Raw genomic sequence first — 19541 nt, forward strand, 5'->3', positions numbered from 1 at the left:
AATTGAAGTCTTAATTGAAAGTTTATGTGTGCTATAAATTAGGTGCTGAAACAATTATACTGGAAACGCATGAGGAACCTCTCTGCTTCTTGGTCAGTGGCTCTAGGTGCCGGCTGCATTTTAATGAGGGTCGAACGCTAATGGTGATTTATTTTGTTTATGTAAAATGTTGGTAGGAACAAGACAGAAAGTGAAACCGTGCAAGAAAGATGAATTTACCTGCAATAATAAAAAGTGCGTAGCGTCTGACCTGCAGTGCGACCAGTTCGATGACTGCGGAGACGGCAGCGATGAGAGAGGATGCAAAACAGGTGCGCTCTCTTTACTTCTGGAAAAACTGTGTTCTTAACCAAAAATAGGAAATGTATGCAGAAAGTAGAATAATGACAAGTTGTTGCTTAATTTTGTGAACAAAATTTTAAGAATTAATTTATTCTTTAATAGTATCACGTAACCTTAAAGGGAATCATCATCAGAGAATAACCTATTGTTAATGATGGATCCTGTGTTATCTCATGTGTATAGAGGTGTTATCAGTCATTGTGCAGGAGGAGGAGGAGGTGAGCTGTGACATCACCTATTGTTAATGATGGATCCTGTGTTATCTCATGTGTATAGAGGTGCTATCAGTCATTGTGCAGGAGGAAGAGGAGGAGAGCTGTGGTGTCACCTATTGTTAATGATGGATCTGTGTTATCTCATGTGTATAGAGGTGTTATCAGTCATTGTGCAGGAGGAAGAGGAGGAGAGCTGTGATATCACCCATTGTGACTGGTGGATCCTTTGTTATCTACTGTATATAGAGGTGTTATCAGTCATTGTACAGGAGGAGGAGGTGAGCTGTGACATCATCACCTATTATGAATGATGGATCCTGTGTTATCTACTGTATATAGGAGGTGTTATCAGTCATTGTACAGGAGGAGGAGGTGAGCTGTGACATCATCACCTATTGTGAATGGTGGATCCTGTGTTATCTACTGTACAGGGTGGGCCATTTATATGGATATACCTAAATTAAATGGAAATGGTGGGTGATATCAACTTCCTGTTTGTGGCACATTAGTATATGGGAGGGAGAAAACTTTTCCCAGATGGGTGGTGACTATGGTGGCCATTTTGAAGTCGGCCATTTTGGATCCAACTTTATTTTTTCAATGCGAAGAGGGTCATGTGACACATGAAACTTATTGAGAATTTCATAAGAAAAACAATGGTGTGCTTCGTTTTAACATAACTTTATTCTTTCATGAGTTTTGTACAAGTTTATGACCACTTATAAAATGTGTTCAAAGTGCTGCCCATTGTGTTGGATTGTCAATGCAACCCTCTTCTCCCACTCTTGACACACTGATAGCAACACCGCAGAAGAAGGTGAGCTGTGACATCACCTATTGTGAATGGTGGATCCTGTGTTATCTACGGTATATAAAGGTTTTATCAGTCATTGTACAGAAGGGGAGGAAGTGGGCTGTGACATCACCTATTGTGTATGGTGGATCCTGTGTTATCTACTGTATATAAAGGTTTTATCTGTCATTGTACAGAAGGGGAGGAGGTGAGCTGTGACATCTCTTATTGTGAATGGTGGATCCTGTGTTATCTACTGTATATAAAGGTTTTATCAGTCATTGTACAGAAGGGGAGGAGGTGAGCTGTGACATCGGCTATTGTGAATGGTGGATCTTGTGTTATCTACTGTATATACTGTATATAGAGCTATTACTTGCTGTTGTAATACTGTACGTAATGATAATGAGACTGTTGAAAAGTCATTTATACATAACAATCTGTGAATCTAGTATTAGTCTTAGTATCCAGTCTGAAACTTGAAAGGTTTCTGTATTAATGTGATATGGAAATTGAAAGATTCTTTTTTGCTTAAACATAGATAGTGATAAATATAGATAATGTCTGTATGTTGAAGAATAATGGAGGCAAAGGTAACGTACAGTTTGATAACCAGGATTGATTCACAACATTTTACCAAGTCCCCCCACCTCCCTCTTTCAGAAGTACTGTATACTTGTTTTTTTTTTTTTAATAATATAAACTGTTTAGAATTCATGCTAAGAAGGCACAAAGTTAGTGAGACGTGGAATAAGGCAATTAATGACTGAAAGCAAAGAGGGCGTTCATTCCATGCCCAGCCAATCTCAATTAAATTGAAATATATTGCTTTTCAGTTCGCACTCAGACATTATACTTGTGCTGATCAGTATATACCTGAAATAAAAGATTTAGTTACATAGAAAAGGAAGGAAATGTGAAAAGACTTTTATGCCGTTCTTATAGCATTCTCACCTGTGATTATCATCCAGGACTTACATTTATTAATGTCGTCTAGTGAAATAGAACTTCTTTAAAAATACTTATTTTTTTTTATATACTATTATATTGGGCTAGCTTCTAGTAAACAGTTCTAAAGATTAGACCGTCTACACTCGCACATCTCTATCAATTTTTACGTCTGTGACAAGCTTTTTTTCCTTATGTGTCTGTGGCGCCCCTGAGGGTTCGACCGCCACAGGGATGTTGCACTTCTCTAATGGAGTGTAGTGTTCCTCCTCTGAGGTAAGAACAGTGCGATGGTCAGGACCCTTCCTTCACATCCAACACCACACTTCTCCACCAGAGGGGGCTAGTATGCACTAGGTGCTGCCCTACTGGTTACAGGGAGACTGGGGAACCAAGAGTTAGGGGAACCATTTAGTGGGTGAGGGTGGAGGACTCACATTTTAGTGACACTGTAAAATTCATATTTAATAAAAAGCCATCTTGGTTCTTGGTCCTTGTTAGTCAAGTTTATTCGCTGTCATCTACTGTGATCTTCCACCCTGAAAGTGGATCCTGTGTGGACCTGCAGCGGATGGAGGCACAGCCCTCATACCCTGGCCTTGGGACGAGGGGCAGGTTGCAGACAAGGAATGTCTCAACCCGGTCAAGGACCACGACCAAGAAGGCCCAGAGCTTAAGAGTGTAGCTCCACCGCAAATGGATCCCAGGGAGGATGCAGACGGAGCGGCGTACGCCACCTGTCCTCTCCACCTGATATATTCAGAAGGATTCTGGCTGCAAGAGGGGTACCGGACCCCGACACCCGACCTTGCTACTCTATGTCCTGGTCGGGAAAGCCCGGTAGGCCCTAAGGTTCCCACTGGGTATCGGAAGGAGCGGAGCTGCCACCCGTGCCCTTTTTCTGAGAGGAGTTCAGAGGGAGACCCGGCCTATCTACATACACGGACAGAAAAGGATACGGCCTGTAGTTCAGGAACACTCTGGTGCGGGGTCCTGACCGAATACTGGACTTACTCGGAGGTTGTCGGACCCCCGTTCCTGGTGACCGCAGAACTCCGCGGGGAGCAGGGAGTCGCCTTCCTTCTGCCATCTCTTATGTGAGTAAAGCCTTGGAAATTCTCCCCTATGGCCTCCGGACTCTTTATTCTGCGCCACACCGCACTATGCTGACTTTCTGGACTACTACCCCCGTCTTCCCGTCCCTTCGCATTGAGGCCTTGCTCCGCTTGTGGGGAGTAGTAACAACGATGGCCGCCATACCACCATGCCTCAGCGAACTGCAGCGGCGCTGGTGGCCTTCACCAGGTGCCACAGGTGGCGTAGTCGTAATCAGCCACTCAACCCGGATAAGCCCGTACCATCCTTTTAATTGTGACGGCCCTGGGCACGGAGCGGGTCCGGGCCACGGCTGCACCCCATCTCTCCAACTTAGGACCCGACTCTGAGTCCCCATCTCCCAGGGTAAAAAGGGGCTTCCGAGTAAGAGGCGTCACATGTCATCTGTGTTGCCAGTATTTTTGTGGATTGAATGGCTGCACAATGAAGACTTGTCTGATTTTGATCCGAGTCTAGGATCAAATTTGACTATGCTGTCCTGTCGGTCTGTGAAAAAATTGGACAACACTCCGATGCCAGCCGTGTGCTGTCTGTTTTTCGCAGACTGTTCGATAGGAAAAGTTTGAGAAACCTCCAACAGCTTTTTTTTTTTTTACCCGAGAAAAACTGATGAAACTTTGAACAAACTATCATGCCACTCTGACCAAAAACACTGATGAAACTCGGTCCGTTTATTTATTTATTTATTTTTTTTGCATATGAGAAAAATCACTGATGTGTGAATGAGCCCTAAGACTTTAATGGCCGAATCTGATCTGCAAAACGAATGAGAATATGACTTTCTCTAAGTCTCACAGATTTGTTTTTAAAACTGATTTGTAGAGAACAGGAAATTTGAGCCTAATATTAGTTTTAGTTTTCTTTTTTTTTTTGCTTTTATTATATATTTATGGAAATGAGAAATCTAAAATGTAACAATTTTAAATAAAAATCTATGTCTATGTATAACATTGCATTATTTTCTAGAAGCAACCAAAATCCAAAAATAAAGTTGAGGTTTAATAATTCACAATAAGGGCTCATGCAGACGACCATATAGCTCAGATGAATGCTCTGTCGCTTTGATGGATAGCACTCGTCCCCATGTTATTCCGTGAGGCCGTGCACATGTCTGAGTGTTCCGAAGAAAAAAATCGCAGCAGGCACAATTTGCCCCCAATAATCGGATGTTACTTAGCCATTCAAGTCTATGAGTCCGTGGAAAACATGGGAGCGCACTTGAATGAAATCCAAATTTTCAAGGACAGACTCAATGAAGAAGGTGGAGAAACTTTTTTTTTATTTTCTCCACCTCCGAGAAAATCGTATCCCACTATGATGAAACCCTCATCAGAGTTTGATCAGAGTGTGATTAGCAAAACCCCTAGCCCAAGATTGTAGCATTATCTCAACTTGGAATGTCTCCAACTTCTCCATTTTGTCAGTCTGTGGAAATCGGACTGCACTCAGATGTAATCCGAGTACAGTCCAATGTTTTCCACATACTCATTGACTTGCATGGCCAAGTGTAATCTGAATATTGTCTCAAACTCGGGCATTCAGCAATTGTTTTCATGGACTGTCTCTGTCTGAGGGAAAAGTCGGACATGTGCACTGTCCCATAGAATAACATTGGTCCAAGTGTGATACGATGTTTTATCGAATTGCACTCGGACAGCAAATACGCTCGTCTGCATCTGCCCTTAAAGAAAGCTGGGAAGGGGTAAAAAAAAAATGTTAGTCACCTCTTTTCCTGGGCCCTCTCCAGTCCTGTCCCGTCCCACCGCATGCTAATCCCCCGCTACACTCCTCTTTTTTCTTTCTTTCTTCTATCCTCTTCTTTTGTCATTCGTTACGCTCCACACCAACTTGAGGGTCAAGGAAGGCTAAGCATAAGTTTTCTTTTACCCCCTTCATGACCAATTTGATTTGCATGAAATTTATTCTGTGCAAATCAAATTCCCCACCCCCTCCCCCAAAATTCAGTGAGTCTGCTCAAAATTGAATTTTGGGGGGTTTCGCTGAAACACTAATTAGCACCATAATACAGCCATACATGAGACCTAAAGGGGTGAATGCTTTCTGTAGGCTTCTATGTCTTATATGACTTCCAACATATGAGAGCACCAGTCTCCAAATAAATTGTAACTAGAGATACACCATTAACTTAGAACACCACCAAAGAACTAAAAAGGTATATTATCTCTTAAAATACCAAATTGATTAGATTTAAACAATGAAAGCAAGGGTGAAACGCGCGTTGGGGCACCAGGACCACATGGTACATTAGCTTGACAAATATGTACATTTTTCCTTATCTCCAGATGGTATGTTCTGCCATTAAGCTTTTGACTTGATTAATATGAACTTCAAAGTCCTGTATATATTTAGACTATAACTATGATATATTAATATTTGCACTAAATGTAATCATATAAATATATCTATAAATATTTTTAATGTGGTGCTTCGTTGGGTTACTCTGTTTAGGATGTATTTGTTAGAACTCTCCTGTTAGGTTTTTTCTAGTTTGCTGGTCACATGACCATTTTCGCCTATTTAATCCGGCTCCGCCCTCCTGGCCTTGCTGGACTTCATTGTATTTTCTACTCTTGAGCTAGCTTGGTACTCTGTTACCTTTCTCTGTTAGTTTTGCTAGGTCTTCTGACCTCTATGTTCTATGTTGTGTGTTTGTCTTTACTGATACAATTTCTGCTAGGAGGTGTCCAACTTTATCCCAGTCCCTAGTTCTTGTAGGGATCCCTCCCTTGCATCTATAGGTCTTCGTACAGACTAGCCGAGGACTTTAGCGGGTCTGATCGCAGGATCAGGTTCCCCGTTACATCGTAGGGATCCAGTTTAGTTCTATTGTAGGGACAGATCTCCTGTCTTTCCTTAGTGCTTGTAGCAGATCATAACAGTAAGTTCAGCCTAAAAAAAATTTCTCTTGGAAAGACCCCCAGTTTCCATCATGGTCTCGGTTCATGATTTGGCTCAATGCTTGCAGGGACTCTCTCTGGAGGTGGTCAAGCTCCAACAACACGTGAGTAGCTGCCCTGGAGCACATTTTGTGGAGCCAAAGGTACGTCTGCCTGATCTATTTTTTGGTGAACAACAAGATTTTTTTTCTTTTAAAAATGCTTGTTTATTGTATTTTCGTTTAAGACCCGGATCCTCTGGTGATGAATCACAGCGCATAGGGTTCATAATGTCACTTTTGCACAAGGATCCTCAGGGATGGGCTTTTTCTCTCCAACCTAGTGATCCGTGCTTTAGATCAGTGGATATTTTTTTTTCTGCTTTGGGTTTGTTGTACGATGATCCTGATCGTGTCTCATCTGCTGAGTCTGAATTGAGACGTTTGAGGCAGGGATCAGGTAATGTGGAAAAATATTGTTCTCACTTCCGTCGGTGGTCTGCCCAGGTGGGGTGGAACGATTCAGCTTTGAAAAGTTTGTTTCTTGCGGGGCTAGGTGAAAGGGTTAAAGATTTGCTGATTGCTTATCCCACACCTGGAAACTTGCAGGAGGCTATGCAATTAGCTATACGGGTGGACAGGAGACTGCGTGCAAGGGTTAATGAGAGCAAATCCTCTGCTATGTCAGCTCCGAGTCTTGAGAGGGTCTGTGCTGACAAAGGAGAGCCGATGGAGATTGGGGTGATGACACCCCGCTCTCAGGAAAAAGACCGCAGGCTTTCTGAAGGTTTGTGCTTCTATTGCGGAAATTCTGGTCATTTTATTAAGAACTGTGTGCTTCGTATGAACAAAGAAAAAAAAATGGTCAGTTATGCACGTATAGCCTGTTTAAATTCTAAGGGAGTATTCCTATCTGCTACTACCGCTGCTCAGGAAGAATTAATTGAATTTCGGGTATTTGTGGATTGTGGTTCTACTCTGAATGTGATTGATGGGGGATTCTTGGAAAAACTTACATTAAAACCTAAACCTTTGTCAACCCCTATTGCTGTGGTTTCTGTTGATGGCTCTCCCTTGAAGAGTGTTACTCACAAGGTCTGTGAGTTTCCCCTCACTATTAATGGTGTTCATCAAGAGAATTTGGATTTGGTAGTATTGAATAATTTGCCTTCTCCAGTAATATTGGGGTTGCCCTGGTTAAAATTGCATAATCCTGTACTGGATTGGTCTACCAATGAAATTAAGTCCTGGAGCCCTAAATGTTATGACAAGTGTTGTAACGGACGTATTGCTGCGGTGGAAAAAGGGGAATTACCTGTACCTATTCAGGATTTTTGGAGAGTTTTTACTGAGGAGGAGTCACAAATTTTGCCTCCCCATAGAGACTATGATTGTACCATTGAATTTGTCCCTGGAGCGACTCTTCCTAAAAGTCGTTTATTTAATCTTACTATTCCTGAGAGAAAGGCTTTGGAGAAATACATACAGACAAGCTTGGCCGCCGGTCACATTAGGCCTTCCAAGTCTCCTGTGGCTGTTGGATTTTTTTTTGTTAAAAAAAAAGATGGCGGTTTACGTCCTTGTCTGGACTTTCGTGAGATTAATAAAATTACTGTACGCAATCCTTACCCACTACCATTGATTCCTGATTTGTTTAACCAGTTAGTGGGGGCCAAGTGGTTCTCTAAGATTGATCTCCGGGGGGCATACAATTTGTTGCGCATGAAGGAGGGTGATGAATGGAAGACTGCTTTTAACACTCCTGTGGGTCATTTTGAGAATCTGGTTATGCCTTTTGGTCTCACCAATGCTACAGCATTTTTTCAGAATCTTATTAATGATATCCTTAGACCTTTGATCGGCAAAAATGTGGTTGTGTATTTGGATGACATTCTGATTTATTCACCTGATCTGGAGTCTCATTGGCGGAGCGTACGTGAGGTTTTACAGTTATTAATGGACAATTCGCTTTTTGCTAAGCTAGAGAAATGTGAGTTCGCTGTACAGAGAATTCGTTTTTTGGGTTACATTATCTCCAGTGAAGGTTTTGAGATGGACCCGGTTAAAGTTCAAGCTGTGCAGGAATGGCCTAGGCCTATTGGTTTGAAATCGATACAGAGGTTTTTGGGTTTCGCCAATTTATTACAGAAAATTCATAAAAAAATTTTCTGTTATTGTCAAACCGCTGACCGATCTCACTAGGAAAGGTACTAATGCGGTTCAGTGGACTTCTGAGGCCATTGAAGCTTTTGTGTTTCTAAAGGAGAGGTTCACCTCTGCTCCCATCCTTATGCAGCCTGATGTGACTAAGCCGTTTTTGGTTGAGGTTGATGCTTCTTCTGTGGGGGTTGGTGTGGTGTTGTCTCAGGAAAGCAAGGATAGAGTACATCCCTGTGACTTTTTTTCAAAAAAATTTTCTGAGACTGAACTTAATTACTATATTGGTAATCGGGAATTGCTGGCGATTAAACTCGCATTTGAACACTGGCGTCATCTCTTGGAAGGTGCTGAATTTCCCATTCAGGTTTTCACTGATCATAAAAATCTGATCTATCTTGATGCCGCCAAGCGCTTGAATGCCCGTCAAGCTAGGTGGGCACTTTTTTTCTCGCGGTTTAATTTTTCCGTTACTTACATTCCGGGTACCAAGAATGTTAAAGCGGATGCTTTGTCTCGCAGCTTTTCTCCCATGGTCAGTGCTGAGGAGGAGGAGAAGAGCATTTTACAAGAAGGTGTTGTGATTGCTGCTTTGGACTCCGTTTTGGAGGATGAGATTCTTAAAGCTCAGGAGAATGCCCCATCTAACACTCCCCATGGGAGGTTGTTTGTGCCTAGGACCTTTAGGAGAGATTTGTTTATTGAGTGTCATGAGTCTCGGTTGGCAGGTCATCCAGGAATTTCTGAGACCAAGAGACTTGTGGGTCGCAGTTTTTGGTGGCCTGGATGGCAGAAGGAAGTCATTAAGTGGGTGCGTCAATGTACTGTGTGTGCTAGATCTAAGTCTTCGCATGCTCCTGCTGCGGGGTTGCTTTGCCCTCTGGAGGTTCCTAGCGCACCTTGGACACATCTGGCTATGGACTTTATTACTGACCTTCCCCCCTCTGAAGGTTTCACGGTCATCTGGGTGGTCGTGGACCGTTTTAGCAAGATGTGTCACTTGGTTCCCTTCATCAAACTGCCTTGCACTAAGACACTCGCTAAGGCCTTTGTCAAGGAAATTGTCAGACTACATGGCATTCCTACTGACATTGTTTCTGATAGGGGACCTCAGTTCGTGGCTCATTTTTGGCGTGCCTTTTGTGACAGGTTGGGAGTTCATTTGTCGTTTTCATCCGGATATCATCCTGAGTCTAATGGCCAGACAGAAAGAAAGAACCAGGATGTTGAGCAGTTTTTGCGTTGCTTTGTGGCAGACAATCAAGAGGGGTGGTCTGAGTTTCTGCCACTTGCTGAATTTGCTCTTAACAACCATACATCCTCTTCTGTTGGGTGTTCGCCTTTTTTTTGTTGTTCTGGGAGACATCCGTCTTTTGGGTCATTCTCCAAATTGGTATCGGCTGTGCCTGAGGAGGAGAGTTTTTCCGGTGATTTGGAGAGAGTTTGGACGGATGTGCGTGATAATCTTCAGGAGGCTAACAAAAAATCTAAGAGGTACTTTGATAGGAAATGGCAAGAGGTTTCGTTTGCTATTGGTGACATGGTTTGGTTGTCCTCTAAGAATCTGCGATTGAGGATTCCTTCGAAAAAATTGGGTCCCATGTTTGTAGGGCCCTTTAAGGTGCTTCAGATAGTTAACCAATCTGCTGTTAGGTTGGAGGTACCTACCTACTGGAAGATTAATCCGGTGTTTCATGTTTCTCTGTTGAAAAAAGCTGATGTGTCGGTTGGTGACGCCTCTGCCACTGTTCCTCCGGTGGTGGAGGAGGGGGAATATGAAATTTCCCGCATCCTAAATTCTAGACGGTATAGAGGGAGTTTGCAGTATCTCGTCGCTTGGAAGGGTTTCGGACCCGAGGATAACTCATGGGTGAGGGCGGATGATGTTTCTGCTTCCAGACTTGTCAGAGCGTTTCACAGGAGGTTTCCTGATAAGCCCGGTCCTAGGGGATCCGGAGGATCCTCTTAGAAGAGGGGGTACTGTTAGAACTCTCCTGTTAGGTTTTTTCTAGTTTGCTGGTCACATGACCATTTTTGCCTATTTAATCCGGCTCCGCCCTCCTGGCCTTGCTGGACTTCATTGTATTTTCTACTCTTGAGCTAGCTTGGTACTCTGTTACCTTTCTCTGTTAGTTTTGCTAGGTCTTCTGACCTCTATGTTCTATGTTGTGTGTTTGTCTTTACTGCTACAATTTCTGCTAGAAGGTGTCCAACTTTATCCCAGTCCCTAGTTCTTGTAGGGATCCCTCCCATGCATCTTCGTACAGACTAGCCGAGGACTTTAGCGGGTCTGATCGCAGGATCAGGTTCCCCGTTACATCGTAGGGATCCAGTTTAGTTCTATTGTAGGGACAGATCTCCTGTCTTTCCTTAGTGCTTGTAGCAGATCATAACAGTATTTGTTTTAAATCTAATAAATTAGATATTTTAAGAGATTACATACACCTCTTTTGTGGTGTCACCAGGGGATATATAGCCCGTACCTGCAGTTGTGGAATACTTCTGATTCATTAGTTATGCCCTTCCGTAGTCATCTACATAGTAAAACAGTTCCATAGATGCAGTTTGCAGACTCTTGTCATGTTTTATTCATAAATTACTGACACGCGGCTTTACACTGGGAATAGGATCCTGCTCCAGTGGAGCTTACATTCTAATTCTGCCTTCTCTGGGCAGATACACTAACACAGCAAAATCATAGCCGGCAGCAAAGCCGTCAGTGAAGGTTTAGACAGTGGAGTGAGTGTGATGTTACCAGGCAATGAGGAGGATTTACTTCAAGACCGGAGCAAAATCCATAACGTCAACAAAAGACTTACCTGAGATTCTAACAGGTGATACTTTCGTGTGATACTTTTCTGTACAATTTTGCCCTCTCCAAAGATAAGTTCAGAGATATTTTCGATGCAAACATCATAAAAAAGTGCATGTTACTCGAGTCTTGTTTTAAGCATTTAATGCGTTGCTGAGGAGGTGAACTTTAAAAAGGCCAATGTTCACGTAAACTCATTACATTATATCTGCCAGCTTTGTATCAGATTTTTTTTGTTGTGCTTAAAACAGACAAGAGATAGATTTAGTCTAAAAAATAAACATACGGGTACAACGCTTGTTCACACGTGGTGTTTTTGCTGCATTTTTTTTTAGTACATTTTTTTCATAACAAAAAAGTAGCGTTTTACAGTTAAAACAAAATAAATTAGATTTCTAAAATCTCATTCATACCTGATAATTTTTTTTCCTTTCGTTTCTTTTTATCTGTTAACTGTTTCAGGGTTTTTACTGCAGTATTTTCTCATTCAAATCAAAATGATTTAGTACAAAAAAACACATTAAAAATTCATCAAAAACAAACCACAAACATGCATAATGTCCATTGTGGTTAAATCGCCATAGATTGTGTTTTTAATGCGAAAACAAAAAATGCTACTTGTGAACATGCCCTAAAATGCCTTCTTTTAATGTAATTTTGAAAAGCATACATTCCACTTACTTCGCTTACTTGTTCAGAACCACATGTTTACCTATAGAATCTAGTCTATATATATAATCGTCTTATCCCATCTGTCTGTCTTTCTGTCTGTCTGTCTGTCCAGGAAATCCCGCGTCGCACATTGGTCCGGCAGCGGCCAATCAGCGCCGCGGGATTTCTGTAAAAAGATGGCGGCCGTTAGCGGCTCATCTGCTGGACGGAGCTCAGCAGCGATGCAGCCGGGAGATGAGCGCCGCGAGGTGCTCATCTCCCGGCCGGTACCAGCAGAAGGACCTCGAACTCCGGACCCATCTGTGGGACGGAGATGCAGCCGGGAGATAACCGGCGCGACTCGCTCATCTCCTGGCCGGTAGCAGCGGAAGGACCGCCGGCGTCGCTGACCTCCATGCGGAAGAGAGGACCGGGGAGCGCCGCTGTGGGTCGGGATACTTCTGCTGCGAGCGCCCGCTCATGTCCCGGGTTCTCGCAGCGGAAGTACCCGCACAGGCAGCGCCGCTCCCCGGTGCTCACCAAGACGATTCGATGATTGGTCGCGGTCTTCGGACCCGACCAATCACTGATCTTAGCGCAAAAGTTAAACACCGCTGTGCTGATTGGTCGTGGACGCTGCCCGCGACCAATCACCGATTTGGGCGCCACATTTAAATATCGGCCACGACCAATCAACACAGCGGTGTTTAAATGTGGAGCCAAGATCGGTGATTGGTCGCGGCCGATATTTAAATTTGGCGCCCAAATCGGTGATTGGTCGCGGGCAGCGTCCGCGACCAATCAGCACAGTAGTGTTTATCTTTGGCAGCAAGATCAGTGATTGGTCGCGGGCAAAGACGGCGACCAATCACCGATTTGTGCGGCACATTTAAATAGCGGCCGCGACCAATTGGATGTCAGCGTCGCTCACCGCGACCAATCAGCGAGCTTGGCGCCAAATTTAAACAACGCTCTGCTGATTGGACGCGGACGCCAGACGCGTCCAATCTGCGAGATTGGCGACAAATTTAAACAACGCTCTGCTGATTGGTCGCGGTGGCCGGCCGCGACCAATCAGCGAGATGGGCGGCAAATATAAACGCCGCTCTGCTGATTGGTCGCAGCCGGCCACCGCGACCAATAAGGGAGATGGCCGGCAAATTTAAACGCCGCTCTGCTGATTGGTCGCGGTGGCAGGCCGCGACCAATGAGCGAGATGGGCGGTAAATTTAAACGCCGCTCTGCTGATTAATCGCGGCCGGCCACCTCGACCAATCAGCGAGATTGGCGACAAATTTAAACGCCGCTGTGCTGATTGGTCGCGGTGGCCGGCCGCGACCAATCAGCGAGAAGGGCGGCATATTTAAATGCCGCTCTGCTGATTAATTGCGGCCGGCCACCGCGACCAATCAGCGATATCGCTGGCAAATTTAAACACCGCTCTGCTGATTGGTCGCGGTGGCCGACCGCGACCAATCAGCGAGATGGGCGGCAAATTTAAACGCCGCTCTGCTGATTGGTCGCAGTCGCCGGCCGCGACCAATCAGCGATATAGACTGCACATTTAAACGCAGCTCTGCTGATTGGTTGCGGCCGCCAGCGACCGCTACCAATCAGCGATTTTGGCGCCAAATTTAAACACCGCTCTGCTCATTGGTCCCGGCCGCTGGCCGGCCGAGACCAATCAGCGAGATTGCCGCCAAAGTTAAACAATGCTCTGCTGATTGGTCGATTTTATCGCCAAATTTAAACAAGCTCTCCGGTCCTCACTAACACAGTTCGCTGATTGGTCGCGGCCGCCACCTGTGACCAATCACCGATATTGCCGCCAAATTTAAACTCCGTTTTGCTGATTGCGCCCGGTCGGCCGCTTACATATTCTAGAATACCCGATGCATTAGAATTGGGCCACCATCTAGTATTATAATAATTAGGTTCTTGTACATGGGGGACAGTATTATAGTAGTTATATTCTTGTACATAGGGGCAGTATTATAGTAGTTATATTTTTGTACATAGGAGCAGTATTATAGTAGTTATATTCTTGTACATAGGGGCAGTATTATAGTAGTTATAGTCTTGTACATAGGGGCAGTATTATAGTCTTTATATTCTTGTACATGGGGGCAGTATTATAGTAGTTATATTCATGTACATAGGAGCAGTAATATAGTAGTTATATTCTTGTACATAGGGGCAGTATTATAGTAGTTATATTCTTGTACATAGGAGCAGTATTATAGTAGTTATATTCTTGTACATATGAATCAGTATTATAGTAGTTATATTTTTGTACATACGGGGCAGTATTATAGTAGTTATATTCTATACATAGGAGTGCTATTATTGTAGTTATATTCTTTTTTATAGGGGCAGTATTATAGTAGTTTTATTCTTGTACATAGGTGGTCAGTATTATAGTAGTTATATTCTTGTACATAGGGGCAGTATTATAGTAGTTATATTCATGTACATAGGAATTAGTATTATAGTAGTTATATTCTTGTACATCAGTATTATAGTAGTTATATTCTTGTACATAAGGGCAGTATTATAGAAGTTATATTCTTGTACATAGGAGCAGTATTATAGTAGTAATATTCTTGAACATAGGGGCAGTATTATACTAGTTATATTCTTGTATATAGGGGCAGTATTATAGTAGTTATATCATTGTATATATGGCAGTATTATAGTAGTTATATTCTTGTACATAGGAGACAGTATTATAATAGTTATATTCTTGTACATAGGGGGCATTGTTATAGTAGTTATATTCTTACACATAGGGGGCATTGTTTTAGTAGTTATATTCTTGTACACAGGAGCAGTATTATAGTAGTTATATTCTTGTACATAGGGGACAGTATTATAGTAGTTATATTCCTGTACATAGGAGCAGTATTATAGTAGTTATATTCTTGTACATAGGAACAGTATTATAGTAATTACAGTCATATGAAAAAGTTTGGGCACCCCTATTAATCTTAAGCTTAATGTTTTATAAAAATTGGTGTTTTTGCAACAGCTATTTCAGTTTGATATATGTAATAACTGTTGGATACAGTAATGTTTCTGCCTTGAAATGAGGTTTATTGTACTAACAGAAAATGTGCAATCTGCATTCAAACAAAATTTGACAGGTGCATAAGTATGGGCACCTCACCAGAAAAGTGACATTAATATTTAGTAGATCCTCCTTTTGCAAAAATAACAGCCTCTAGTCGCTTCCTGTAGCTTTTAATGAGTTCCTGGATCCTGGATGAAGGTATTTTTGACCATTCCTCTTTACAAAACAATTCCAGTTCAGTTAAGTTTGATGGTCGCCGAGCATGGACAGCCTCTTCAAATGATCCCACAGATGTTCAATGATATTCAGGTCTGGGGACTGGGATGGCCATTCCAGAACATTGTAATTGTTCCTCTGCATGAATGCCTGAGTAGATTTGGAGCGGTGTTTTGGATCATTGTCTTGCTGAAAGATCCATCCACTGCGTAACTTCAACTTTATCACTGATTCTTGAACACTATTGCCAAGAATCTGCTGATACTGAGTGGAATCCATGCGTCCCTCAACTTTAACAAGATTCCCAGTGCCGGCATTGACCACACAGCCCCAAAGCATGATGGAACCTCCACCAGATTTTACTGTGGGTAGCAAGTGTTTTTCTTGGAATGCTGTGTTTTTTTGCCACCATGCATAACGCCTTTTTGTATGACCAAACAACTCAATCTTGGTTTCATCAGTCCACAGGACCTTCTTCCAAAAAGAAATAGGCTTCTTCAAATGTGCTTTTGCATACCTCAGCCGACTCTGTTTGTGCGTACTTGCAGAAACGGCTTCTTTCGCATCACTCTCCCATACAGCTTCTCCTTGTGCAAAGTGCGTTGACACCATCTGCAGCAAGTTGATGCTGCAGCTCTCTGGAGGTGGTCTGAGGATTGTCCTTGACTGATCTCACCATTCTTCTTCTCTGCCTTTCTGATGTTTTTCTTGTCCTGACACTTCTGGCCTTAACAAGAACTGTCCCTATGTTCTTCCATTTCCTTACTATGTTCCTCACAGTGGAAACTGACAGGTTAAATCTCTGAGACAGTTTTTTGTATCCTTCCCCTGAACAACTATGTTGAATAATCTTTGTTTTCAGATCATTTGACAGTTGTTTTGAGGAGCCCATGATGCCACTCTTCAGAGGAGATTCAAACAGGAGAACAACTTGCAAGTGGCCACTTTAAGTAGCTTTTCTCATGATTGCATACACCTGGCTATAAAGTTCAAAGCTCAATGAGGTTACAAAAGCAAAAATAGTGCTTTAGTAAGTCAGTAAAAAGTAGGCAGGAGTATTTAAAACAAGAAAATGATAAGGGTGCCCATACTTATGCACAGGTCAAATTTTGTTTGAATGCAGATTGCACATTTTCTGTTAGCACAATAAACCTCATTTCAAGGCAGAAACATTACTGTGTCCAACAGTTATTACATATATCAAACTGAAATAGCTGTTGCAAAAACACCAATTTTTATAAAACATTAAGCTTAAGATTAATAGGGGTGCCCAAACTTTTTCATATGACTGTATATTCTTGCACAAAAGGGGCAGTATTATAGTAGTTATATTCTTGTACATAGGAGCAGTATTATAGTAGTTATATTCTAGTACATAGGTGCAATTTTATAGCAGTTTTATTCTTGTACGTAGAGGACAGTTTTATAAAATGTATTCTCTTCATAGAAAGAATACATTTTTCAACATCTTTATCAATGATTTAGATGAAGGAATTGAGGATAAACTGATTAAATTTGCTGATGACACAAAGCTAGGAGGGATAGCTAATACTAGAGAAGAGAGAGAGAGGATTCAAAAAGACCTAAATAAACTGGAGCAGTGGGCAGCAACCAACAGAATGGTTTTTAACAGGGAAAAATGCAAAGTACTACATCTTGGCAATAAAAATGAAAAAAGCATATACAGAATGGGAGGAATAGAGCTAAGCAACAGTACATGTGAAAAAGACTTAGGTATACTAATAGATCATAGACTGAACATGAGTCAACAGTGTGATGCAGCAGCAAAAAAGGCAAATACAATTCTGGGATGTATTAACAGAAGCATACAGTCTAGATCACGTGAAGTCATTATCGGTCTTTACTCCTCTTTGGTCAGACCTCATCTGGAATACTGTGTACAGTTTTGGGCACCACATTTTAAAAAAGACATAGACAAACTGGAGCAAGTTCAGAGAAGAGCGACCAGAATGGTGACTGGTCTGCAAACCATGTCCTATGAGGAACGGTTGCAGGATTTGGGAATGTTTAGCTTGCAAAAAAGAAGACTGAGAGGAGACTTAATAGCAGTCTACAAATATGTCAAGGGCTGTCACATTGTAGAAGGATCATCTTTATTCTCATTTGCACAAGGAAAGACTAGAAGCAATGGGATGAAACTAAATGGGAGGAGACACAGATTAGATATTAGAAAAAACTTTTTGACAGTTAGGGTGATTAATGAGTGGAACAGGCTGCCACGAGAGGTGGTGAGTTCCCCTTCAATGGACGTCTTCAAACAGAGGCTGGACAGACATCTGTCTGAGATGATCTAGTGAATCCTGCTTTGAGCAGGGTGTTGGACCAGATGACCCAGGAGGTCCCTTCCAACTCTACCATTCTATGAAAGTATTATTAAAGTTCAATCTCTCTTTCAGAATGGCACTGTACAATCCTCCTGAGAGAAATAATAAGCAGTGATTTTTTTTTTCACAGGTATTTATATATGCATAAGTACCAACTATAAAACGTCTTCAGAATCAAGATTGTGGTTGTCTTTAACAGCTTTCTAGGTGCAGCTCAAGTCTTAAAAATCTAAATTTATGTCGACTCGAGTAATAAAAATCCACTCCTAATATAAATCTAAAGTCGTATAAATTTTTAACTCTTGACTATCATTATTAAGGAATGCATAATACCTATGTAGACAATGTGGCAATGCTGCCTTGTAATTATGAAAATTAATCAAGTTTCATTTACTAATAATCTCTGGATAACCGTCTAAATTTGGCCAGTCTTGGTTTATAATCCATAAAATGTATAACAATCTATTTCAAAATTAGTCAGACCTCCTCAGGGGCGTAGCTTACTTTCCTCAGGGGTGTTGCTAAAAGAGGTGCAGACGTAGCAATTCCACAATAGTTGTGGTTCACAAGTGTGTCCAAAGACATTTTTGCCACAGGAAACCCCAGTATTAAAAATGGCACTTGGTAAGGGGTTGGAACCTTTTGCAGACTACTTTGTATTGTGGCTTAAGAGTTTCAATTTGCTCTTTTGATTATCTTGATTGCTAAAATTTGCATGGCTTGATGTGATTTTTCTACTTTAATGCAAATAAACCTTAATCGTTAGAAAAGTTTTGTAATTTTCAAATAAACTTTGTGTTTTAATCTCCCACCTTTTGCAAGATCCCTGTTTTCCGTCAGTGAATACAAACATTATTATTGACACCCAAAGGTTGAAAACTCTCTTGATCATTTCCATTACACACATGTGCAGCTGCTTGCAAGAGACGTCTTTGATGCTTTAAGCTTACGCCACCTGGACATGTAAACCAGACACTTTTGTTAATTGGCAGCAAGCAGAGATGTTGAAAATAATAAGGAACTGAAAATGAATCAGAAAAGTTTTATTTTTCAATTACATCGAATGGTTGTAAAAAGAAGGGTCCATCAACATGAGGAGGTTTCGAAAAGGGTACACGCTTCATATAGATATAGAGGTACTGATACCAGCATCTGAGGATGCAGATTGACATTTTGATATTTATGTATGAGACAAGTGCTGGCCGCCAGGTGTATAGGCCAGATAACAGTCCTACAAGTGGGATGATATAAAGATCATCCTTAATTGGATCCTTGTCCAGATTGCACTCCGAGTTGACGGTCTCCCTAAATGTTACACATCTGTTGCTTCCTGATATATTTTTAAGAAGCATGAACTGAGCATCAGGTCACCAGGAACATCTGCATCATACTTACTATTAAAGGTAATGTATAACAAATTTTTGTGACATTAGTTATTTATTTATTTTTATTGTCTGATTGTATTTTTTTTTATTCTATTTTTTGTACATTATTATGGGGTCCGTCAGCTTGTTTGTTTTTAACAACAGTTCGGAGATTTTTTTTCACGTAGCCATATGGACTTTAGGAACCTGTAGACTGGAGAAGGTCATTTCTTTCTATGGTAGAGGGTTGTGGGCATGCTCTGTGAACTGTGCTAAGGTTTAGAGATGAGCGTTGTTCTACTTGAACTGTTCGCCAATCTCAAATTCGAGCTGTTTTGGGCGGTGTTCGAGCCGTTCGGCGAACACGAACAATTTGAGAAAAATTCGGCTGTTCGAGGTTATGTTCGATAACTGTTCGTGCACCAAAATCATAACTGGATTTTTTCTCAGTAATGATGAAAATTAATGTTAATACGCAGTTTGAGTGTACAGCGGGGTGGGGGGAGGGGCAGGGGATGGATCTCTGCAGGAACAATGAAGATCTCCATTTTTTTTTCTCTTTCCCGCATTTGCAGTGGGGAGGTGCAATCTGTCAGCCTATCAGCAGCGCACACAC

At 42.0% G+C, this 19541-nt stretch overlaps 1 protein-coding gene across 5 annotated transcripts in view; it reads left to right on the forward strand.

Annotated features, from left to right (window-relative positions):
- LRP1B (LDL receptor related protein 1B) overlaps nt 1-19541 on the forward strand; it is a 2071868-nt gene that overhangs the window by 1932407 nt on the left and 119920 nt on the right. For all 5 annotated transcript variants that reach the window (XM_073647246.1, XM_073647248.1, XM_073647249.1 and 2 more), the window contains exon 74: nt 177-311. In XM_073647246.1, coding sequence (XP_073503347.1) covers nt 177-311 — 135 coding nt within the window. The remainder of the gene's footprint in view (nt 1-176; nt 312-19541) is intronic.

This window comes from Phyllobates terribilis, unplaced genomic scaffold, assembly GCF_046119375.1.
Source record: "Phyllobates terribilis strain yellow unplaced genomic scaffold, ASM4611937v1 Scaffold_9__5_contigs__length_417890890, whole genome shotgun sequence".
NCBI lineage: Eukaryota > Metazoa > Chordata > Amphibia > Anura > Dendrobatidae > Phyllobates > Phyllobates terribilis.